The sequence below is a fragment of the Primulina eburnea genome, chromosome 4 (assembly GCF_022965805.1).
Source record: "Primulina eburnea isolate SZY01 chromosome 4, ASM2296580v1, whole genome shotgun sequence".
In the NCBI taxonomy this organism is placed as follows: Eukaryota; Viridiplantae; Streptophyta; class Magnoliopsida; order Lamiales; family Gesneriaceae; genus Primulina; species Primulina eburnea.
Genome location: NC_133104.1, coordinates 38,310,718 through 38,336,724, shown reverse-complemented (window position 1 = coordinate 38,336,724; position 26,007 = coordinate 38,310,718). Strand labels below are relative to the sequence as shown.

At 35.4% G+C, this 26,007-nt stretch overlaps 1 protein-coding gene and 3 pseudogenes across 1 annotated transcript; 2 read left to right on the top strand and 2 right to left on the bottom strand.

Moving 5' to 3' along the window:
- Positions 1–779: 779 nt before the first annotated feature.
- Positions 780–4,512, bottom strand: LOC140831146 (replication protein A 70 kDa DNA-binding subunit A-like; annotated as a pseudogene).
- A 5,273-nt stretch (positions 4,513–9,785) lies between these two features.
- Positions 9,786–12,413, top strand: LOC140831145 (hypothetical protein At1g04090-like; annotated as a pseudogene).
- Positions 12,414–12,888: 475 nt separating this feature from the next.
- On the top strand, positions 12,889–20,979 carry LOC140831143 (uncharacterized). Its single transcript, XM_073194931.1, has 5 exons — positions 12,889–13,283; positions 14,093–14,223; positions 19,272–19,394; positions 19,619–19,746; positions 20,661–20,979. Exons 1-5 carry the CDS (start codon positions 13,067–13,069, stop codon positions 20,950–20,952), a joined length of 891 nt encoding a protein of 296 aa, XP_073051032.1. The 5' UTR covers positions 12,889–13,066; the 3' UTR covers positions 20,953–20,979.
- Positions 20,980–21,176: 197 nt separating this feature from the next.
- On the bottom strand, positions 21,177–25,053 carry LOC140831144 (protein CYCLOPS-like; annotated as a pseudogene).
- Between the last annotated feature and the right edge of the window lie 954 nt (positions 25,054–26,007).

Sequence of the window (26,007 nt, the reverse complement as noted above, 5' to 3'; positions counted from 1 at the left end):
GAACGTATAATTTCTTGCATTTTATAAGTTGTTTTAGGAGTTTATAAGATGTGAGTTTTATTTTAAAAATAAGTCAAAGTGTTTGGATGAGCTTATTTTAAACATGTTAATGTGTTTTTATTTGGAGAAAAAATATTTAATATTATTGTAAATGTGTATAAGTAAAATGTTGATTAAAAAATTGTAGTTAATAATTTACTAATAAAAATTTTAACATTTTTGTTTCTTGTATCATAATAAAAAGATAGGACGAAGTTTTATTTATTTCGACAAAAATGAAATTATAAAGTGATAGTTTAAAAAGTGAGAATAATGTAGAGATTTAAGAAGATATATAAAAACATTTGAAAAAATAAAATGTTAAAATAAGATCCCTTTTTGATCAAATTTATTTCGACAACTTATAAGTTTTTATTAAATTTTTTTTATCAAATAAATTATGAGAATTTATAAGATCTAAAATTAGACCTTAATATCATATATGAGACACATCTTACCTTGTCCCATTTATCCACCCCGACTACAAGTTTGCGTCGTGAGAACCCTCACGTATGCCTGTCCCAACCTTTCAGAAGGCAAGGCTAATGCCCATCATATTTAGATCAAGCGCGCAGATGCCCAAAATGTGGAGATGGGAGTGCTCCCCACAGCAAACCCCCCATACACCACCCCCCCCCCCCCCCCCCCACAAATTATATTACACACGCAAAGGTGTCCGTATATCCCCCCTCTTGACTTACTTTATCATTCTAGAGTCTGCATAGTTGAGGGAAAACAAAGAAAGAGAACATGCAACGATTCACGTTTCCCTTGATCTCGGTTCTAAAAGAGATTGTACAGAGAAATCCAGATTGATAGGAATAATTAAAAACAAAATGTCAATAAAGTTCTTCAAAAAAAACAAAGCTACACAATCTGACACGAGTTCATGCCACAATCTATCCATACTCCACTTGTTATTTCTTAAACAAGATAAACCCTGTAACCAGCAGGAGGACAGAGCACGAATCTCATGCTTCTTCACTTAACACAACCTAATTTATGTACAGCAGAAACTCAAAACCCGCCAACATATTGCTTTGATGCCGTACCATATCTCCCAGGAGTTGCATTACCTGATACCATAAGCTGGAGGAACATTGCTTGAATTGGGACAATCCTTAGCCCAGTGTCCAAATTGATGGCATTTAAAGCACTCACCGGATGCACCCCCAGAACTCGCCCCTGGGGTTGACTTATTGCCAAAGCTGCCTCCATAAGATTGTTGCCCTGGACCACTCATAACACTAGGACAATTTCCAGAGCTATGACCACTAGCACCACAGCTATTACAACTCATATACATACCAACAGAACTAGTAGGGGGAAGTCGTGAACCACTATACTGATTAACGTACATGCCCATCTGACTCGGTGTGTCTCTTGCCACATTGATGTTACTTCCACTGTAGTTCATAGCAGATGCTCTCGATTCTTTGCTTCCACTACCAAATCCTCCACCGTGATTCAGCCCAGATGCTGAAATGGGGTTTTCACTTTTAAGAGGTAAAGAACCCGAGTCCTCTTCTTTGAACTTGGCAATGGAGTCTAGAAGATATTTGGTCTCTGTTTGGAAGTTCACCTTATCTGCTTTGACTACTGTCGACTTGACACGCTGTTCATCACTAAATGTCTCTTCCTTGACTTTTAACTTGAATGTGAATTTGGTAAACAGAACATTACGTACAAGTTCAGAAAATTTCTCATCATCTTGTTCTTCATATTTCAAATAATACAGGTCTTTTGCTGATACGCCCAATATCTCCTCTCCTGTTTCCTGAAATGCAGTCACCCATGTTAACCCAGTGTGATCCTGGATTTGCATCTGGAGAATATATCTATAATCGCATTCATCAACTAACTGATCACATCTGTCGCATCTCCATTTCCCATCTCCGTTGTTTGTAACCTTTTTGTTGCACTGACGATCCCCGATCATGATGGGGCATGCAGTATAGCAAAAGTTGTCCACTTTCATGAACGTGAGGGTGGCAGAGACTGTGATCCAATCAGGCTTCTCGGAAGTCCCTAATTTTTCATCTTTAATCTGAGTTACAGTTTTCCGTGTATCAGGTCCGGACAAAATTTGTTTCCCTGGATATAGATACAGCAGTGGTATTTTTTCCCTCGTTGTCGAACCATGTTCTGAGGTTGTGAGCTTCAACAAAATCTGGCTCTATAAACAGCTGACTAGCGGAAATGGTTCCCACAGATTTTCCATTAAAATCATTCACTCTACCAGATTTCACAGCCAAAACAGGAAATACCCCAGAGTCGCACATGTTCTGAAGTGTTTGACCTTCGGCATTGCAAAAGTTTCCCCACAAAGTTAATTCAACACTTCTGCCTGACATGTCTTTGAGTTGGAGTGTTCTTTTCTGAGTTTCTTGACCATTTTTTCTCATTATCAAGGTGGATGGACTGATAGAAGAAACAACAGCAATCACATCCACTACACTGTTGTTGTCTAGGCCTTCCATGTCACGTATGGGGAGAAAATGAAATTGCTGCTGTGGGATGGTTTTATCATCATCAGAGCAAGGCTGCACAATTGAAGTACTCTCCAGAAAAATCTCATGATCATTACGTAGGTGATTAAAAGTTTTCTGAGCAGGCTTCAGCGAACCTTTAGAAATCATATAAACTCTACCAGGCTCAATTTGATGGTAAAACTGATCTGCTACAGCATTGAAGCATGTCACTCTTATTTCTCCTCCTTCAGAATCAAGAAGATCAAATGCAAATACTTTACCATCACCTCGAATATTGCTGTAGTGCTTGAGTTCCCCTTTGGCTGTCACTCTGGCCTTAATCGTCCATCTTCCTTGGTAAGGATTCAGTGCAGCAATAGGAATAATTCTAGGAGGAGCTTCATTTTTAGCGACAGGCCCCCTGTTGGAGAACATTGGAGGCGGTTGATGATGAAGTGACTGAGGCGGCCTGACATAATTGTTAGGAGCCCGAGAAATCCCAGAACCAGATTCTGATTTCGGATACTGCTGAGGTGCATTCATTGAACCATATCTGCTAGAGTCAAGATTCCTGCTGGAAGAATTATAGGAGTGTGAGACTGCGTTCCGGCCTTCCATCACAGGAGGAGTATGAATTTCACTGCCCACATTTGGCTTTGAAGCTGAACCGGGTGCATAAAATTGTGCACCACTTCCAGAAACTGGCTGATTTGTTGGCTGAATCTGTGCTGTCGGTCTAGCAATTGAAGGCGCATTTCCGTCATTTTTGTTTGGATATTGCTTTGGTTCACCAATAGGGTCACATTTTTCTAGTATCACGTCAAGATCAATAATGATTATAATCCTGCACCAGTTTAGGGGAAAAGTATAATACACAAACTGAAACATAACATTAATTCACATGAAGTACATCAGAAACAATTTTTGGGAAAGAGGAGCATACATTACATTTTAGATTAGTATCAATCAATTCCTCAAGTCCGTGTCAATTGCAATTATTGATACGTCAAGTCCTACAATAATAAGATTCTTGCGACAATAATAAGATTTCTTGTCGCAGTTATTTATATAAACTACTCCAATGACCAAAGTTCCTGATCCATTATTGCAGCACTCTTCAACTAACATGTTAAAAGAGTGTAGCCTGACAGCATGATTTACTACTTAATAGTTTCAAATGCGAAAAAACTAATCCTTTAGTCAAAAAAATCAAACGAATCAAATCAACCAGAAGAAACCAATAGCTTATGACAGTTTTAAAAAGAAAAAGGTAAATCGTAAAAACAATCAGTAAAATACTGGGAACATAGTTAACTTAAGAATTTCAAATTCAAACGCTAAAAATAACCATCTTAACCCAAATTTAGAATTGCACAAGTACTCAATTCCTTTCCTTTACTGGAAAAGGCTAAATTTTGAGACGCGTGTGACTTCTTTCTTTACCTCGATGTTCAACTGCCCACCACCCCACCCAAAAAAAAAATTCGAGGCACAACAGAAACTGAAATGAAAACCCCAAAATCAAATAAAAAGTGTAATGGGAATTTCGAATACTGACATGCGATTCTGAATAAGATTACAAACGAACTGCGTCAACTGCACAATGGAACCTTTCTGCAGCTTTTCAGACCGTACCAATTCGTTCCGCTGTGTCGCGAGCATGCCTTGCTGAGTGAACGTACCGTCCGACAACAAGATCCGATACCGTTCGTTGTTATTGTTCTGGTTCTGTGTATTCACCAAACGTATGTCGGCAACTTGAAGCACGGGTTTTACGTCAGTCCCCTGCGCTTCGCCACTCGATAGCAGCGCAATTGAGCCTTCCGTCAAATTAATCGGTGGCATATCGTTGAAATCAGCGGTTGTTATCAGAAGAACAAATTTATTAGTTGATCTACTATGTGGATTCTAGGGGAAGATTGGGAGTTTTTGAAAACCCTAGGTGGAGGAGAGGAGGGAAGACGAAGAGGCGCGAAAAAAGTGAAAATATAAAGTTGGAGTGGAGTGGCTCTTGGGCTCTTGTTGTCTATTCTGGATGCATAGACCGAACCAAATAAAATAGGTTTTTTTTAGTGGGGTGTATTCAAGGCGAGATTTAATGATTTTCAATTATTTTTTTTAAATGAATATTTATGTAAATTTGATAGATTTTTATTGATTTTTATAGAATCACACGGATTTTTAAATAGAATTTCATGGACTTTTGTAAATTTTTTGCAAGAATTTTGATAGATATTTGTAAATTTTTTGATTAATGATATAAATTTTGTATTTTTATTTATATAATATATATATATATATATATAATTTCTTTGAACTAATAATTATTTAACACAAATAATATTTTCATTTTGAAATAAATTTACTTATTTAAAAAGTAAATATGTTTAATATATGAAAAAATCACAATTCTATTTAACAAAATCAAAATTTCAATCCCCGTGACTACTCAACATGCATAGATAATTAATCAATAAAATTTTAATTTATAAGCATATATATAAATTTAAATCAAAACATTATGAAATTTGATAAAAATTTAAGCAGTTTTTTAATTAAAAAATCTAAGTTTTGTTATTGTTAATATGATCAACGTCACTCCACATTTGATTTGCTATAATATCCTTCCATGCATTTGCATTTGCTCGTTGTTGTTCTTCAGTGTCAAATATTTGATCAAAGTTGTTATCCTCGTAAACTTGTTCTGCTGAAGGTCGTGGAAATTCATTATTTGGTTCAACTGGAAATTCATCAAATCGACACTCCTTTCGAAGAAAATTGTGCAATCTGGCACAAACTATTTCGGAGATTTTTTTAAAAATACCCAAATCCGAAAAAATCGAGGATCTCATCCCCGTTTCGGTTTTTCCTTGGGGAAACTTGTCATCCCTAACCCCTATTATGTCCAAGATATATTTGCTTACATTAGGGAACTAATAAAACTTCATTTCCAACAATTTTATTAAATGAAAATTCATTTCCTTAAATTAATAATTGAAATACCACTATTTTATCTCAGAAAAGAGAAAAAATATCACCACTCTAAATTAATCTTCACCATCATGTATCATCATAATCATTATCCTCTCATTTTTTTCGAATTACATTTGCTAAGGTTCGAAGCTACTAATAGAAAATTTGAATTCGTTTTCACTACATATTTATATCTTAAGATTTTTCTTATTATCGTTTGAAAAGTAAAATCATGTACACTACTGATGAATTATATATATTGGACATTAAAAAGTTACTAAATTTGAATAAAATATAGTTACTTAAATATAATAATATTTTCCAATTCAATTGATTATTACGAGAAGGTTATCAATAAGTTATATTTATACCGTACCTAACTTTTTCCTTTTTTTTGTTAATTAAAAATAATAAAATTTAACATTACAAAATGGTGATGCATGAGATAATAAATAATAATGAGATGGTAATAACAATGGATGCCACCGTTCTGTTTTCTATGATATTTTTAAAGCTGGGTTTTTTAGCTTGTGCTCACTTGGGAATTTTTTTTTATCTTGTTGTTATTTTCTTAGTTTATAATTTATACATGTAGTGATAATCTCGAGGACATTTTGCAAAATATATTAGAATGAAGTTTTGTTTCATAGCTTGTTTATAATGCCTTTGGAACTTTTCTGAAATTGAAAGCTCCTACCATATGAATGCACAAAATCATATTCTTGTTTTATGTATAAGGTCTGCGTTTACTGATACTTTATTTTTCGAGAAATCAACAAACATTGGCTTAGTTCAATCATACCTCTGAAATTCGAGGAACTCTCAACTTGTCTCTATACAGGAGAAAAGCGTCATCTTTGAATGAAGAATAGAGATATATGAATGAGAAAGATATTTTTTTAGATTAAAGTCTACCAAAATCTCTATGGTGAGTAGAAGACAATTTTTGAGTTTCTATAGTTGTACATAGAGTTTTAAGGTTTGTACATAAAGAATTATATTAGAATCATTGTAAATCTATGGAAACCTATGGATTTTTATAGATTTCTAAAAAGTCTAGTTTGAATACCATTAGACTTTTTAAGACTTTAGAAAAATCTAATTTAGATACCACTAAACTTTTATAGAGTTTATAAAAGTCTATGTTCAATAGCTCTAAACTTTTAAACTCTACAAAATTCAATAAAAGTAATTAAATTTTCAAGATTGAATATACACGTCATGGAAAATAACAGACTATTATTTATCACATTGAATTATTTTCAAAGAGACGGGAAAGATTAATTTATGGGGTGAAAGATAGTTTTTGTGAAAACAAATTTTCATCAATATTATCCGTTATGATTTCAGAATCAAATGTATAATACAAATGACAAAAACTTGTGTAAGACAGTCTCACAGATCGTATTTTGTGAGACTAATCTTTTATTTGGGTAATCCATGGAAAAAATATTATTTTTATGCTAATATATTACTTTTTATTTTAAATATCGGTAAGGTTGACTCGTCTCACAGATAAAAATTCGTGAGACCGTCTCACAAGAGACCAACTCAGTACAAAGTTATTTAATGTAATAAAAATAAATTTGAATGTAAGCTTTTCGAATTAATCTTGATTAAGTTATAAAATTCAGAATTAATATAAAAATGGTATTTTACGATTCGATTTTATAATTTTTTACCGCATAAATTTATATAATTAACTTTTCATTCTCAAAATATTTTGAACTAACATCATCAAAATAATAATTACTTTAAAAATACTTTCATTTTATATTTATGCGTATATCCACAACAGACATAATTTATTACTACAACTGGTATAAATTATCAAACTATTTTTTAAGATATTTTTTATTACATTTGAGGTGCGGTTCTTGATGTTACTAGGATTTGAACTTTAATTATAATTTGTTTTCCTATAACTTATACAATTTCACTTTTCATCTTGTTAACACGATTTTGTATTTTTAATCGTATAATTTGCATGTTTTTTTTTTGTTTTTTTTTTTTTTCATTTTTTGTCTTGTTAACGATAAATTTAAGTTTTTCGTGATGTAACTTATATGTTTTTCTATTTTGGTCATGTTAGCGATGGATTTGCATTTTCGATATCGTAACTTGCATTTTTTTTTTTTTTTTTCCATTTTTCGCCTTTTTTTGGAAGATGTGGATGTTAACATGACTTTTTGAAAAAAAACTTGCATAAGTATCGTTTTTTTTTTAAAATAAAAATTATTTGGAAAGAAACACAATGGACCCTGGTAAAATAGGACAAAAAAAAAAAAAATACAAGTTACATGACTGTAATACAAATTCTCTGTTAACATTACCAAAAATAACTAAAAAATTTATAAGACTAAAATGCAAATGCACCATTTGCAAGACAAGTTATGAAAAATTGCAAATTATAAGACTAAAAATGTAAATTTTTCGTATATAATTATTTATTATCTATCACTTACTAGCTTTTGTGTAGGCATTAATACTTTGGTAAAAACTTGTGTTACACGATTTCACGTGTCGTATTTTGTGAGACGGATATTTTATTTGGGTCATCCAAAAAAAATTTACTTTTTATGCTAAGAGTATTACTTTTTATTGTGAATATCAGTAGGACCCGTCACAGACAAAGATTCGTGAGATCGTCTCACAAGAGACCTACTCTAATACTTTTTAGAGATAATCATACATGTTTTATGAAATAAAAGTTTTGTGGGTCTTTTATATATACACACACACCTAATATTAGATATGGACTCCTCCGTGAGGACCGTTTATTTATTTGAACACGTAAAAGTGTGAAATCGCCAAACCATTATTCGACAATTAACACTTATACGGCATGGCACCAATCAATTCACAAAATTATATATTCTTCCTCATTACTTGTATTCATCGTCACGCCACATTTTCGTTTTTATCATGGCTAGAATTTTCTAAACCATGATTGAACTAATATTGACAAATAGAGCCTCGAGCTTTCGAAAAATAAGACAAAATTTTATGTATAAAAAATAAGTCACTCGAACTACCGTCCGAACGGAGCAGCACATGTCTCCGCGGGTGTCCTCACCACCACTCTCTCCATTTAAACAATCATAATTGTTACATAAATCATCCTATTTTTTTCAAAATCATGACTAGGTTGGTGATGTTTGTTTGGTTGAATAAGGGATCACATGCAACAACGTAGAAATAATGACCATTAGAATCGTTTAATTTGAACCAAACATGTTTTTCACGTAATTATATCTCCGCCGTTATCGTCTAATCATGTCTTTTTCTTAACATTATTTTTAAGAATATAGTTGTGATCATCATCATCATCATTATTATTTTTTACGTTTAATACAATGGTTGATTTTTAACCATAATAAATTGTAATTTATCAAACAAATTAAAATGCACGTGTGTATAAAAATACAAAATTTATCATTTATTAATAGAAAATGGCTTTTAACCTTTTTATTTAAATAATTTTCTTACAACAAAACAATCAATGCTATAAATCGTGGTGCAATTTAAACGTTTTTTTTTTAATTGAATATGAAATTAATTTTGATGCATCTTAGGAATTTTAAAAGCCAAATTGTAGTAAATGTGATGGATAATTAATTTCTTTTTATAGACTCTAGGTTGAGTTTAATTCTAAAAGTATGTAATTATGGGCGTAAATGGTAGTTAATGAGTCAATTTTTCTTACTATATATAAACTGATGTACTGTTGGACCTAAATAAATGAATAGATTACGAAATGTTACGTTCAAAATATGTTAAACTGTTATTAAATCAAATAAATATGATTAGAGTTCATATAGTTTCACTTTCATGTCTTAAACTACCCACTAATTTTTTTTTACAAAAGTAATATGTATAATTGTTATTAAACTCAATCGGGTTAAAAAATTCATATTAATCAGCATTTTGAGTTTATATTTGGTTAAACATGAAATGGACAAAGAAATTTGATTGTTAAATAACTAGAATTTAGAGGGAAGTCAACTTTACATATTACAAAGATTATTTGAATCATAGTTTGTGAAGGAGGTTAATTCGAGTAGGTGAAATAGATGAGCACTGGACTAATTGTAAGGAGTTCGATTTTCTTATCAACACTTTTTTCGGACAAACATGTCGGACAACGTTTGCCTAGTGATATTTAGCTGACTAGCGTGATTTGTTGATTATTGCATTAGACAAGAATTTATCACGTGCAAGCTGAAAATAATTATACGAATCATCATGAATAGTACCAAAAACATATATCATAATTTTCAAATTTATTTATTGAGCGGCTAAGTGGATTGGCCGGTTATGGCTATGCGTTTGGCTGAGTTGTTGGTCAAAACCAATTACACCTGTTTTCTCCCGTCGGGTTCGAATTGTAAGAATAAATGGAGTCCGCACTTCGTTGAATTGAAAGAAATTTATTGGTTTCCGTTAATTCTTTTAGACTTAAAAATTAGGTAACCGTTAACTTTGACTTTTTTCTTTATTTATCCACAGAGAAACAATCATTCTGCCACCCCAATTCAATATGTAAGAGAGAGAGAGATCACCGATCACGGCACGCAAGTACCAAATACCGGTGATGATTTTCAACATAAATTCAGCTAAGGAAGCAACAACTTTGTTGTGTGGGAGAGACTAGTGTGCATATATTTTGAAGATGAAAAGATTGAATCTTGATACCTGGAATATGTTTTTGAGCCGTCTGTTTCTTTTCCATTTACGCACATGTATCCGCTCCAGCAATTTCAGTGTTTTCTTTATCGTCATGCTGAGATTATTGGTGATGGGGAATTGTCTGAGTAGCAATGAATCTTCATCAGACATGGGATCAAGTAATTCTCTGCCTATCGACACCATTTTCAAGCTTCCTTCTCCACTGCCCTCTTGGCCTTCAGGTTCGTTATTTCTCAACTCCATTTCAGGCATTCAGGTAACATTAAAACACCCCACATTGGTTTTATAAACAGCAGGGAAATGACATAAACGTAGGAATCTTTTCTTTGTAATGTATAAGTTTTTGGGTTTCAAGTCTGGCGTTTGTAGTTATGACCAAACCCAAGTGGTTTTGTCGAAATTGGATGAGCGAAAAGAGTGATACGAGAAAGACTAACCAGCTTTAGATTTGACAAATTGGTGGGTGAAAGTCATCCAAAATTTCACGAATGAACAATGTTAAGATTTCAAATGGGGTCGCAAAGTTGTTGTGAAGTAACATATCGACTTGATAAATGACACCACTTGGACTAGTATTTTGGGTTTGAAACTTCTAGCATGGTATCGCTTTCACCGGCTATGCGGGCCTTATGTTTGGTTTTGCCTGAATGACAGGTGGTGGCTTTGGAAGAGGAGTAATGGACATAGGAGGGCCTTCAGTTGCTTCAAATATCATCTTTCAAGAAAATCGGGGTAACATATACCGGAGGACCAGACAATCTAGGGGTGACGTTTTTTGAGCCATCTCCAATACCAGATGGTTTCTCGATGCTTGGTAGCTATGCCCAACCAAATAATCAACCCCTTTTTGGTTGGGTTTTGGTGGGAAAATCTGATGCAAGCGATCAATCAGGCCAGATCTTGAAGAGTCCAATTGACTACACTCAAGTTTGGGTTAACAGTAGCCAGACAAATGGATCGGAAGACACTGCTTACTTCTGGCTCCCAAAACCATCCGACGGCTACAGAGCCGTCGGGTATGTCGTTACATCGTCCCCTGATAAGCCTCCTCTAGACAAGATTGCATGTGTTAGATCCGACTTCGCAGATGAATCAGAATCTGATAACTTGATTTGGGCACATAATGGATTGAATATACATGATTTACGACCAAATAACGGAGGGATGGCAGCAGAAACACTTGGCACAGACACATTCTTTATCCAAGAAAACACCGCCAATGATACTTCTAGTTCCATCCCACCTTTATCTCGTCTGAAGAACAACAATCTCAACTTATCTTCCATGCCTAATCTAAGCCAAGTTGAAGCATTATTCAAGACATATGCGCCGTATATTTACTTCCATCCCAAAGAGATTCAACTGCCCTCTTCAGTAAATTGGTTTTTCAGCAATGGTGCATTGCTATACACAAAGGAGACGAGTCAAGACCTGTCCCAATTGAGCCCGATGGCTCAAATCTTCCGCAAGGGGGCTCAAATGACGGCGCATACTGGCTAGACCTGCCAATTGATGAAGAAGCCAGAGAAAGAGTGAAGAAAGGAGATTTGCAATCCGCAGAAGCTTATATACACATCAAACCAGTGCTTGGAGCAACATTTACCGACATTCAAGTGTGGCTATTCTACCCCTTTAATGGCCCCGCAACAGCAAAGATAGGAATATTCAAAAAAATTTCACTCGGGAAAATCGGAGAACACGTGGGAGACTGGGAGCATTTGACGCTTAGAATCAGCAACTTCGATGGGGTACTAACAAAGTTTACTTCTCCGAACACAGTGGGGGTAAATGGGTTGATTCCTCCGCTTTGGAATTCCAAAATGGGAACAAATTCGTGGCCTACTCCTCGTTAAACGGTCACTGCAAGCTATTCCACCGCGGGGCTTTTTTTACAGGGGGCTGGTAATATTGGGTTGAGGAATGAAGCTGCAAAAAGTGGAATCGTGATGGACACCGGGTCCAGGTTTTCGGTGGTGTCAGCGGAGGAGGTGGTTGAGCCGCCGTGGCTGAACTATGCCAGAGAATGGGGTCCTAAAGTAAATTATGATTTCGGCAAAGAATTGAGAAAGGTGGAGAAGCTGCTGCCGGGGAAGAAGCTGAATCTGCTGCCCAATGAAGTTTATGGGGAGAAGGGACCCCTTGGCCCAAAGATGAAAGATGTTTGGAGTGGCGATGAAAGATAGGGATATTTTTTAAGGAAGCAATTATTTTTTGTTTTAGTATAAATAAAATGAAGGATAAAAGATCTTTCATACCTAATTATCAAATTATAAATATTATTTAAGACCTCATCATTACTTTATTTTATTCATAAAAATAATATAAGTTTTTTTTTTATATTTTAAAATATCGTGAAAGTTATTTATATTCATTAATCATATCATTTGATCTAATCAGAATGTGAAAAATAAAATAAATTTTTTTTACGTGGAAGTCGAAAAATGATGATGTACATGACACCACCTTAACGATTTATACAAATTAGTAAATGAATCAAAATAATTCGAAATAAAAATTAGTGAACTAAGAACAAAAGTTTAATGAGTTAAAGTTTTAAATGTTAATGTATAAAAAAGTGATTTCCCTATGGTTACAAGTGGAAGAATTTGTTTTTGTTTTTTTTTAAGAGATCTAAGTGGACATTTGTTTTGTTGAAGGAATAAGTGGACAATTTTGAGAATAATAAATATTATTTTTTATTACATTCGTTGACGGGCGATGGGTTTGACCCGCACCTACAAACCACACGGTGAATACACAACGGTAAATAAATAGAGCGAAGTCCATTTTAGCGTCCACAAAGACCCCCGATCACCGGATGAAATCGCCGGTGACGGTGAATTTCACCGCCGGATTTAGTGCAGCCCACCCATAATTTATCTTAGAAAATCCCCATGGATTCGCATGAAATGGAGGAGGAGCGGAGGAAAAAGGAAAACGCTAACGCCAGTGTTCATCGCATAATCTTGCGTTCCTGTTTTGCTCTTGCGTTTTCGTTCTTAATATTTCTGTTAATCTTGTTTATCATACTGTATTTAGCGGTTCTGATTGGAAATCTATCGATCTGGTGCCCGATCTCCGTCTCCTCCCAGTGTAGAATAGTGTCCAGCAGTAAGTATCTGCATTTCCAAAATTTCAGCCTATTATATTTATTTATTTATCATTGAATTTACGTAGAAAGTTTCAAAGGATTGAAATGTCAGTGGATTATGATGGGGCGTGTTAAGGGAAAATCATTGTCTTCACCAGGCAATTGCATATAGAAAGAAAGATAAAGATTGAGTCTGCTTGCTTGACGGACCTGAGTAGAACAACTGATTGGATGGTGTCGGTTAGAAAATTTAGGGATACTACACAGTACATATTGGAAGGATGAGTTAGGTCCCTGGAGTCATCTGCTGCTGTTAAGTCTTTGAAGGGCTTTTGCAGCTGGTTGATCTGTGTCTCATGTAAAAATTTATCTAGTCAGCTATCATTAACCAGATTTGCTTTCGAAAGGGGGAGTTCCTACTGGGAGGTAGTCTTTGGCTCAGCCACCATTATCCGGGCATTAAATGCAAACCAGTTTACTTGTCGTAGATATTCAGAGTTTCTACTTGGTACCTGATTTTAGAAAATTTTGCTGATACGATGAGATGTATCGATACATAATATATTCGACGATGCTTGTATGATCTCCTCTTGCGTTATCTGTAATTAATATGTCGTTTCATGCAAGTTTCTTTGTCAAAAGCAATATCATCAGCTTGTTTGCATTTGAACTTCCTCCTTGCCACTCGAGATTTAACTGTTTTTCTAGTCACTTGGTGAAAATCCACCCTGGAGTATCATTTTAAAGTGAAAGACTGACTTCTTTATGGTGAGGGAGAACACAGTGAATGAAGGCCCCACACTTATCACTGAATTGCATATCTTTTCAGGTGTTGATCTGAGGTCAACAAAGGTCTGTGAATTAGGATTATTAAACTACAAAGCCAAGCACGTGTTCTACCCATTTGAGAAAAAAAGATATCGATGCCATTATGATTACTATTGGGCATCTATTTTTAAGGTAATTTTTATCCCTTCTTGCATAATGTAATGGTTTATCACCTTTCGAGGTGTTGACTTTTTACTACAACTAGTACGTAGATGGATTCTAAGAAGAGTCTGTTAATTTTTTTAACATTCTACAATTGATCAAAAATTGAGTGTGAACGGAATGTGTATTTTTTTTGTAAAAGATATGCTTAATGATGAGTTGTTTTCCGGTAAATTTTCTTAGTGTCTTGACTGCGAAATGTATATGTTTTGTAAGAAATATAACAAACTCGAAGGATTGCTGTGCAACTAGTTTTAGTTTAAATTATAGGAAATAATTTTAATTTCATAATTAATAGTGATAGAAATTGTCGAATTTGTGATATATTTCTGAATTGTGGTATGTCAAGTGTGGGCCCCCGAACCGTAATTCGATCATTACCTTATACCTCGATCGGAAACAATCTTTTAATTTACAAAAGATAACAAAAATATGAATTCAACATAAAAGTCACGGTCTTGCTAAACCAACTTTTTCATTCTCAATTTCCATCCTATTCGGAGTCTTGTAATCCTGTATGTGGAATTTATCATAAATAGAAAGAAAATATAGGATAAGTCGTTGGGGACTTCTTAGTGACGGAATAAAATTGGGCTTATATATTTATAACAAGTCAAACAAACATTTAATAGTGTAGTATCGATATGAGATGATATGTATCAGTATCAACGTATTATTATAAAAATATCTTATCAAGTGTGTTGTTTGGAAAGAAGAAAAATTTCGAACATTCGTTGCATTCCTCTTTCTTAATCATGGTGATAGTCTTTACAAGAATATATAACAAGCTATTAGGATAAACTAATCTAATCGGAATAATTTAAAATACAAGTGTAGATAGATAAGTTCTTGTCACTAAACTAAACTAATGATAAGATAAGATTCGTCTTTTTTTCACACACACCCTCAAGCTGGATCATATGGGTTGATCATGCCTAGCTTGAAACACAAATCTTCAAAGTTAGGATGAAATAGATCCTTTGTCAAAATATCTACCACTTGCAATTTAGTAGGGATGTAGCTAAGATTGATGGTCTTATTCTCAATCTTCTCGCTAATAAAATGACGATCCACCTCAACATGTTTCGTCCGATCATGGTGGACTGGGTTTTTGGATATGCTAATCGCTGCTTGATTATCACAAAACAGTTCAACTAGACACCTTTCTTGCATCTGTAGTTCACTTAACAGTCTTCTGATCCACATTCTCTCACAGATTCAGTGGGCCAATGCTCGAAATTCTGCTTTTGCACTGCTGCGAGCAACTACAGGTTGCTTCTTGCTTGGTTGCTTCTTGCTTGCCATGTTACTAGGTTTCCCCACACAAAAGTACAATATCCTGATGTGGAACGTCTAACTGTAGGAGATTCTGTCCAATCAACGTCACTGTAAACTTTGATTCCTCGAACCGTCATTTTTCAGAATATTAAACCTTCTCCAGAGGGCCCTTTTAGATATCTCAACACCCTATATGTTGCATCCATGTGTTCCTCAGTTGGGCTATTCGTGAACTGACTGATGACGCTCACCACAAATCCAATAGCTGGTCGTGTATGTGTCAGATATATAAGTTTTCCAACAAGCCTTTGATATCTTCCTCTGTTGATTGGATGACAATCCTTTTTCAAACTAATCTTGATATTTGGATTCATTGGAGTATCCACAGGTTTGCATCCTAGCATGCCTGTTTCTTTCAAAAGATCAGTAACTGATGTGTGGGTTTGATGCACAGACAATGGACGACTGGAAGCATCCATCTTGAGAATATACAATCTTGCAAAAAAATCAGCAATGCCAATCTTCCTCCCCGATGCCAAATCCTGGAAGACACAAGATTCAAAAGTAACTTAGTCATGCAGCCGAGATCGCGATTGAGCTTACTCACTGAAAGCAGATTGCATGTGAGTTTGGGCACAAATAAGGCTGACTGTAAGCAAATATCAGGAGTTAATTCGACAAACCCATAGTGAATGGTTGTTGTGCGGGTGATGGGGACTTTGGGGATTTCCGTATTAGCACGTTTGTCTCTCGCAGGCTTCCGGTCTGGGGCTTCCCATGAATATTCCAGCACGTTTCTAGTGTATGCGTGGGCTTACGACATTTAGGACACCACGGGCGACCTTTGTGGAATTGACCAGAGGTGGCCGATTGTTGTGTAGGACGCATACCACAAGGGTCCGCATCATAGGAGGAAAAGTTGTGATGGGCAGCCAAAGCACATGCATCAGCGGATGAAGCTGGAGATGACGGGCCCAACATAATTTTACGGCGACTCTCCTCATGGCGTACATCCGAGAAGACTCCTTTGAGGATCGGCAAGGGTTTGGATCCCAGAATCCAGCCGCAGACATCATTGAGAGAGGAGTTGAGGCATGAGAAGAACTTGAATATATGCCTTGTTTCAACAATCTCAAGGTAGCGACACCCATTGTCAGCACACGCCCACTCAAAGGTCTCGAACAGATCAAGTTGTTGCCATAGTCGGGTAAGAGAATTGAAGTAATCTGTAACAGAAGACTCCCCTTGACTCAGTTATTGGAGACTACATTCTATGGCAAATAATTCAGAGGTGTTGTCTCGTGAAAAATAGGTTCCCGAGCAGCATCCTAGATCTCTTTGGCAGTGCGATAGAGGAGGAAGTTTTCGCCGATCTTCGTTGTCATGTAATTAATCAACCAAGGCATGACCATATAGTTTTCCGAATTCCAGGCCCTAAACTGAGGGACGTCTGCTGCCGGCCAAATTGTTTTCCGAAGAAAAAAAGTCATCATTCCGTCTTCCACATATAAACGTGAGAACCGATTGTGACCACTGGAAGAAGTTTCGGCCATTCAAGTTGTGACAAATGATATGGATAGACGGAAAATCATTAGCAGACGAGATGGTGGGTTTGGATTTTGGAGGCATGGCCATGTCGTATTTTGTCATGCGAGATGGAGGCTAACTGGTACCATGTAGTTTGGAAAGAAGAAAAATTGGGAACATTCGTTGCATTCCTCTTTCTTAATCATGATGATAGTCTTTACAAGAATATTTAACAAGCTATTTAAATAAACTAATCTAATCCTAATAATTTAAAATACAAGTGTAGATAAATGTGGATGCAAAATATTTATACATATAAACTCTTTTGTTACAATATATAATTTTATTTATTATTAGTATTAGTAATATTATTACTATCCATTTATTAAATTTTGATTAAACACCTTAAAATTTTTGGGGTGTACATCAAGTCTCTATCTGAAAGTACGATATGATCTCATCAAATGCCAAGGACTGTGCAACAGTAGCCCACTCTAAATTATAGAAGTATATATTATGTAATTGGTGAATTACTATCTCCCCATGTTGCATGGATAGGGGTATGAGTATCGTATCGAATACGATATGGATACGACGATACGACAAATTTTAAAAATATAGATGATTATTAAAAAAATTATATAAATATTATATATATTTATATAAATGTAGTATTAAAAATTGTAGAGATATATATATTTATATAAATATATTGTAGATATATATATGTGTGTGTGTGTGTATATATGTATATATAATGTACAACTTCATTGGAGTTATTTAAGAAGAAAAGACCAAATTTTTTTTGCCGAAACTGATCTAGAAACGTATTCCTCCTTGTCCATGGTGTATTATAGTCTTATCCAAGACGTATTCCTATTGGTCAAACCTACAAAAAGTCAACGATATAGATTTTGTCGTATCTAACACGCGTATCGACGTGTCGTATCCGTATCCGTGTCCAATACTTCAGAAAAATTAAGAGTATCTGTACTAATAGGTATCTCCAATTAGCTCTCACTTCTACATCTGTTTTTATGCTTGACATGAGTTCCGATGAACAAACTCCAACGAGCCAATCACCTCAAAAACAAATATCCATATTTTTTCATTTACTCATACATAATTTATACGCTAAAATTCCTCTTTTTCTTGCTATATATATAGCTTCTATTCTATGTTCTGCAGTAGCTTTCTTGTTGACCTAACGAATTGGTGATATGAAAACTGTTCTCACTAAGAATTGAAATTTTCGTTTTCTTTATTTTTTTTCATTTTTTTATGTTTTGACTCGGGACTTGTTTTCCTATTGGATTCAAATGCTGAACATGTGCATGCAGTGAGTTGAACAAACTTTGTCATGATGTCAAATTAGATGTGTACTAAAGATCATGGGCGGAGCCAGCATAGGCCCAGTGTGGGCTGCTGCCTACACTGGGCCAAATTTTTTTTCTATATATATATATTTATTTATGTCTAAAATTTTAATTTGTGTATGCTATTATTATGTTTAGTTGTCTACACTGATCCAATTTTCTTTTAATAATTTATAGACCCAAATTTTAGACTCAATTTTTTACTTGTTATTAGTATCTAAGTATACACTCTATATAGTCTTCTGTATGTGTTTTTTTTTTCGAGTCACGAACGTCATATACTTTGAGTAACAAGCATTCCAATTCATTTTAATTACTGATTAATCTTTCATAATCTCTAAAAAATCTAAAATATTACCAAATTTTAGGTTCGTTGTTTCGCTCAATGTTTGTCGATCATTCAATTGTTTTATAATTCTATGCTTTTTCCAACCGATAATGAATTAATGCTTATTTTTCGAATGTATATTTTATATCATATTTTGTTTTGATTTCGGATTTTGTACACGTCGTTGTTCCTCATTTTTCTGACGTTTTCCCATCAATTATCAATGTTACTGGTTGTGCGTAACTTGTGTTCAAACTTTATGACACATTATTTTTAGCTGTCGATTAATTATTGCTCTCTTTTTTGCTTTATTAATTATAATATATGGTTGCCTACGTTGAACCAAGATCCTGGCTCCGTCCCTGCTAAAGATTATGGAAAATATTTATTATTTGTGTATAAGAATGACTGAAAATCCGATGAGTCGTTTTTTTTCGTATTTCCAAAACACGTGATTTTATTTTATCAATTTTTTTTTATTACGCATTATTTGGTGTTTCTGTTTGTAGGTAGAATATGTAGATCATTCAGGCCAGGCAAGATATGCATTTGCTGAGGCCCCAAATGAAGCCCTCCCATCCAACTGTAGACCCAATTTTGGTGCTGCATGGTTGACAAAAGATAAATTTAAGGTTCATATTTACAAAGCAACCTCTAATAAAAAAAAAATATTTACAAAGCAACCTTGATCATTATGGCGTTGTATTGTCATCTAAATTATTGAGTTTTCCACTTCGGGAGTTTGTCTCAAGTGGCTTTTAAAAATCCGAAGGCTCATTATAGCTTAGTATATTTTTCGTGAATATTGTCTTGCATGTGTTTAATGCATCCATACTGACTGATTCGCTTGTTTCAGGTTAATGAAACTTATCAATGCTGGTATACACTGGGGATTTCTAAAGTGAGCATGAATCACAAAGGTTTATTTGACTGCCAGGCCCAGGATCCATCTACTGTTGAGATGCTTAAACGCTATTCCATGTTGTAAGTAACAGGAAACTATTTCTTTCTTATGTTTAATGTTAATTCGCGTTTAGAGGAAGAATCTTAAAGTACTTGGTCAAGATTCTGGATAAAGCTATTTCTTTCAATGTCACCGCAACATATATCTTAACTGTCTGGAAGATCGATTTTCATTAGTGTGAAAAAGACAATGATTAAAGTACTTGGTCAATATTCTGTATAAAGCTATTGCCTATTGATGATAATCAATGTATGCATTAGAAATTGATCTGGTTGCATCAACCAGGGCAATATGACTAAACCTTTATTAGTGTTGTAAAAGACTCTTTAAAGTTGGAAAGTCCAGTGGAAAAAAATATAGGAGATATACCAAACGGATATGGTCAAAAAAATATAGTAGATATGCCAAAAGGATACGACTAAGTTCAAAAGTAATAATGTAAAAAAATAATCAACATCAGACCCAGAATCACGTCAAATTATTGTCGTTTGAGCAGTTCCAAATTTCAAACATGGGCATCAGTTCTCTTTAATTTCATGAATGTTTGCACTTTGCGTCGAGGAATTAAGTTTGATCTTGATTGGATTTGCATTCCATCTAACTTCAAAATGGTCAATTGTTTTCTTTTAGTCCAGTTTTTTGGTTAGGCACTATGAATGGTTTTTCTGTTGAGTGGTCTAGTATTCTTTATTCTCATAAAGTTTGTGTGTACTGGTGATTATTGGTTCTGAATTTGAGTTTGTCTAGTTTACGTTCTTTTTCAAAAAATGTTTATACAAATTCTTTATTCCTCTATTAATTTTTCTTCTCTTCAATGTTTTTTGGTTCATGTTAATTATGAAATGGAAATTTATTTGTCGATAACTCCACTATATGGCTTTTCAATTGTCTGCTTTTGCTTTATTATGTATTTATGATGCTCTTGTCATTTTAGGTTTATAAGGATGTCAAAGTCCTGGTTTTCCAATGGGGCATCGTCAATAAGATGGTGGAGATGGGACATGATTGCTGGACTCATTGCTGGCTTGGCAACTTCTTTTTTATCCATTACCTTGGCTGCATTTCTGCGGCAGTTTATCTCTATCATCTACCGTGTCTGTTTGTCTAGGATATCCCTTCCATGCCCAAGTATCATTCTACTTAAACGAGCTTGTTTATTTTTAGTGTATTTCTCCTTTATGAGTTGGGTTACTTTTCAGTATGTAAAAAGACTTGGCCTTTCTTAGTTATATAGCAGTTCACATCAGGAGGCACTCACAAGTGGATCCAATAGCAGGGGGAAGGGGGTGCAAGGAGCCCCCCACCCCCCAACGAAAAATATAAAAGTGTAATCATTTTCGAAAGTGGAGTTTTTGCATACTCCCGAAGAAAATGTTGAATTGCCCACCTTCTCCTCTAGCCTCCACCAAGTACATTTTATTCTTGGGGTCAATTTGTGGAGGTGCTCCTCTTCCAGTAGTGCAATCTCTACAACTGCCAGAAATCCGATGAAATAATGTAACACTTTTGCATCAGTAAAATTTTATTTATCTACCTAGATCGAGTTAATTAGCATTAACTAACAAGGACCATTGTAAATATGTAGCAGCTGTGTTGTGCAATATACTTTAGTTCTGAAAATTTCAAGTAGATAAAGTTACTTAGGACTATTCTAAGCAATTGTATGATTCTTCTGTGCAATGACAAACTTAGTTGTGACAGCTTTTAAGGATTTCCATTGAACAAGAGTTCTTGAACATCCAAAATATGGGTTATTTTTTTGTTTGACCATTTTATGTTATAGACATTTGAAATATAAGATTGTAACATTTTGCAAGTCATTCTTCTGGTTTTGGTATGCTTCTTCTTTGTTGATATGATTCAATCAAATAACTTGTTAATGAATCTGTTATTCTTTGGACAGTTTTATTGAACTTAAATTCTGTTTGACATAATATTGGACAACACAGGGGCCCTGAATTGACAGGAAATTGATGTCATGTTATATTTGAATTTTAAAATGCGTAGCACTTGGCGGAATGAGAGTGATGCTAGTTTATGCAGGCCATGAACCTTCCGAATTCCTCCCTTTGTTCGGGTGCAGGACCGGCAATCAGGAGCAAACTTACCTGTTAGAGTTTAAGATGGTTCAGGTGTTGACTGTTAAAGGAATTGCATGAAATCAAAATTACTTTGGCATGAAACTAAAAGCATGTTCTAGATAAGTTTGGTAGCATTGAGACTTTCAATTTCAAATAGAGCGCAGTGGATGTGTGAAATCCATCTCGTGAATTCCAACAACCTTGAAGTTAATGCTTGACTAGTAGTTTCCCTATCTATTCCTGATTTTTAGTGGTGCAGCGATCAGAAAATAAATTAATAGCATCCAGACCATGTAGTAATGTACAAACTCTTGATTAATTGTTATGTTTTAGAAATACATGTGTTGTATGCTCCGCTTGTAGTCTTACAGAAAGGTTGGTGAAAAATACTAACTAGAAAGAAGCCTCACATCTTCCCTGTTTCTGCAATTATCCTCTCAATTCTTCAAGAAGTCTCTCCTTCTCTTCACCCAAGTCCTTATTCTGTTTCTGTAGTTCTTCAATCTGCTTTGTCTGCTCGGAATCCTTTCTGAAATTCATTAAGATTGTAATTTCTCAGAAAAGATTGCTTGGTATTATTTTCTGAAAATGTATTCTCTTGAGGCGCAACAAGGAAATTTTAAACTTGACAGCTTGTCCGCCCCTGATAAGACGTCGCCTGGGGTTTGGTTAAAATTCTTTATAGAGACTTCTGGGGATCAGTTCAAAATGGCATGCGAGGGTGGACATAAAATTGTAGGTAAAGAAGTATATTGGAAGCATTCAGTATGTCTGTTGTTAGCTTACCTATTCATGAAAGCCAAGTTAAGTTTTAGTGAACGCACTTCCTTCTCAAGATTTTCACATCTCTTTAAAATTGATTGCATCTCTGAAGGAATTGGTGGTGTTGAACTTCTTTCCTTTGCTTCCGCCATCCTTTATTTCTCAGAAAATCAGTACGAAATGCAATGCATCATCAAGAAACTTAAAGTAGTACGGAGAATACATACTTTCGTGAACGATCGACTCTACGCTTTTTTGTAGGATCTCCTTTCTCAACTGCACAAAATAAGGTACCCGGTAAACTTATATCATTGGTCATTTGGTCCAACAAATGGATTTGAAGATTTGTGTTTTAAGAGAGTCGTATTTGACCTGAACATGATGAGTTCACAGATCCATATCGAATCAGCCCTCGTTTCTGTTTAGGATATAGAGTGCAACTATTAAGGTTGGAATTGGCAGTAAACACAGCAAGATCTTTAGTCTACGCTGGAAACTATCAAATCTAGAAGAAAATCTTCATTCACAGGGGTGGTTCTAGGGGAGGGGGCTGTGTCTCCGACTGGTTTCTTGGGTCGGTTGAGAGACTTACGACGTACCTTTTGGCTGTCTTTCGAGTTGTCATATGTGCATTCCCTGAAATCTGGAATAAGTTAAAAGCAAAATTGTGTTAGTATGATATCCTTTTCCTTAGAACACCACACACGGCAGTTACTTCCATTCTGTAAAGATTGTACCTTAGTTCTTGAACTGTTTTCTGGACTCCTTCCATTTCCCATTTGAGACCTAGAGCTCTCACAAAGACTAGGACCCTGAGCTGAAACACAAGGATCTTCGCAGATCTCGAAACCATTTGAGATCACTGGGGCAGCAGCCGAGGATTCACTTTGGGATGGCTCCCGAGATACTGTTCTCATCTGGGTCGTCAGGTTCACTGGATCCATAATACCTTCCAACAATGACTCTTCAATCATTTTTAGGACTCCAGCTTCCCTGACTCCAATTGTGGATACATTTTGAAAATTTCCATGATTTTCACATCCAAAAACCCCTCGCTCCTGATTTAAGCCTGTGTTTGCCAAGATTTCAGTTCTGTAATAGCCAAAAGAACTGCCATCCTGCAGCTTCTTTTTCGATCTGGTTACTGAGTTTCTTACGTTCTAGTGTACCCTTCAGCATGCTCACTACAGAGGAGATTTGATCAATGTTCCCTATTTGTTGATCGTGGAACATAGACGACGATGAATGAGATGGAGACATGAACGGGCTGTATTGGTTTTGAGTCTGGCTTGTAGGTACGATATTGAACTCATTTGCTTCTGTTTTCTCTTGCTTGAAATTGTTAGCACCATTTCCAGATACACTGTGCATTGCCTCCATACCTATATGTGTATGTGAATTCTGCATAGCAGCATATCTCCTCCTTCAAGAAATTGCGTAACGTAATACATTTACTAGAACGAAGATGCTGCGGAAATGTATCTTATCCGATAATTCGCGAGTGCGTACCTCAACTCAGAGGACCTGCTCCTGGTCACGGGTTGAGAACTGTGAAACCAGGCCTGCAATTAAGTTTACCAAATTGCTTCGTTTTAAATGTTTTATTTGATAACATACTTTCTTTTGAAGAAATCTTATTACCTTTGCCAAGAATAGATTACTACCCTGCAAGCCATTTTCAGCTCCAGGCCTGTGGAAGTAGATGCAACAGTTACCTTGATAGTAAATGGAACAATTCAAGAATGAGAAATATGGGTCTAGCATATTCAAGCAGGGTCGATCAGGCTTAGGCAGTCGCCCCGCCACGATTGTTCTGTGAAATTTTTAAATTTCATCAATAAGATTCCTTGCAAAATGAGACAAGATTCCCACTTGTTTCACTAAATTCTTGGATTTGTTTATGTGTTCCAGTAGCAGTGTCGACGCAGTAAAAACCTGGTTGGATGCAAATCATCAGGCAAGTTATCAGCAACAGAAGTGGTTTGTGTAACTCGAGAGTTATCTTCTGCCTTTTTCTGACCTATGCCCCCAATTTGATTAGTCAAACACCCTAGCTCAGTCGATATCCTGCAATTTTACATTATCAAATGCATCAAGACGAACCCAATCTCCCCCTTCAATTCCATATACAAATTTCCATAAGCACAAGTTTCGGCCGAATGTTGTCCCCCTCCCCTACTAACCTTCTGGATGCTTGCCGAGGACGATGCCCTGCATATGTTGGATGACTCCCATTGTTCTGGTAAACGAACGTGCTTCTCTTTAGACACAACTATATATACCTAATTCTCAACTTAAATGATCATATTCTGGAAAATCTAAGAATTTTAAACATGATTCTGATTCGAGAAACTAATGCAAAATTTCAACATAAGAAGATTATGCATTATCACTTGCCTCTCCATTACTGAGCCAGCTTTTGAAGAGTTCTTCGCTGTCTGTTCGGAAACTCTCTGTAAGATTCTTGAATCCCATCATCTCCATATTAATAAACTCGTTTAGGCTTGAATAATCTCATGATTGATTCTTGGAATCAAGGAACATATTCCTGTTCAAGATTCCGGTCATCCATATTTGTCATTTAGTTTGTGAATTTGTAGGACCGAGTGCTTACCGCTTTACCAAAAGTTATAGCTAGTGGTAATGGTGCAACTCAAATCTTTTAAACCGCACAGCAGTATAAACACCATGGTTCGATCGCTCTACCAAGCAAGGACAATTATTGCACCCAACAATCTCCCTCCCAATAATTGCACTCCTTGCAATCAACGGGAATCGAACCCATGACCTTGGCTCTGTTACCAATTGTAGGACCGAGTGCTTACCGCTTTACCAAAAGCTATAGCTAGTGGTAATGGTGCAACTCAAATCTTTTAAACCGCACAGCAGCATAAGCACCATGGTTCGATCGCTCTACCAAGCAAGGACAATTATTGCACCCAACAGAATTATACTGGGAAACTTGATCTTGCATTATAGTCTTTGTGAATGAGTCAACTCAAGTCAGAGATCAAAAATTTTTTCGCCCAGAACTCGAACTTAGATAAAATTGTTGAAGGATCGCTTAAGCTCAAGCTGGGTTGCGACGAGAAATTAGACGAATTATAATTATAAGACAATCGTGCATATGATAAATTTAATAGATATTTTTTTAGGTAATTGTATATATAATTCATCTAAAGAAATGTCTTTTAACATAGGTAGTATTAGCAAAAATAACGATAAAATGCTCATAATTAAACTACTCCATCAACTTTTAAATGATTAAATGATACGTATGAAACAAAGCTCAACGTAATATGAGTTTGAACTGAGCGTATCCATGACCACCTCCCATTTTGAGTGTGGAGATGTCATTCAGTCCAGTTTTGAAGTAATGTATTTAAGAAAAAAGATACAACTAATATCATGATGTGTTTTGGTTTCACAAGTATTCAT

Coding starts and splice junctions, on each gene's coding strand:
- LOC140831143 (XM_073194931.1), top strand. CDS start 13,067: ATGGATTCGCATGAAATGGAGGAGGAGCGGAGGAAAAAGGAAAACGCT. Junction 14,224..19,271: donor ATTGGGCATCTATTTTTAAG/GTAATTTTTATC, acceptor TTCTGTTTGTAG/GTAGAATATGTAGATCATTC. Junction 19,747..20,660: donor CTTAAACGCTATTCCATGTT/GTAAGTAACAGG, acceptor TTGTCATTTTAG/GTTTATAAGGATGTCAAAGT.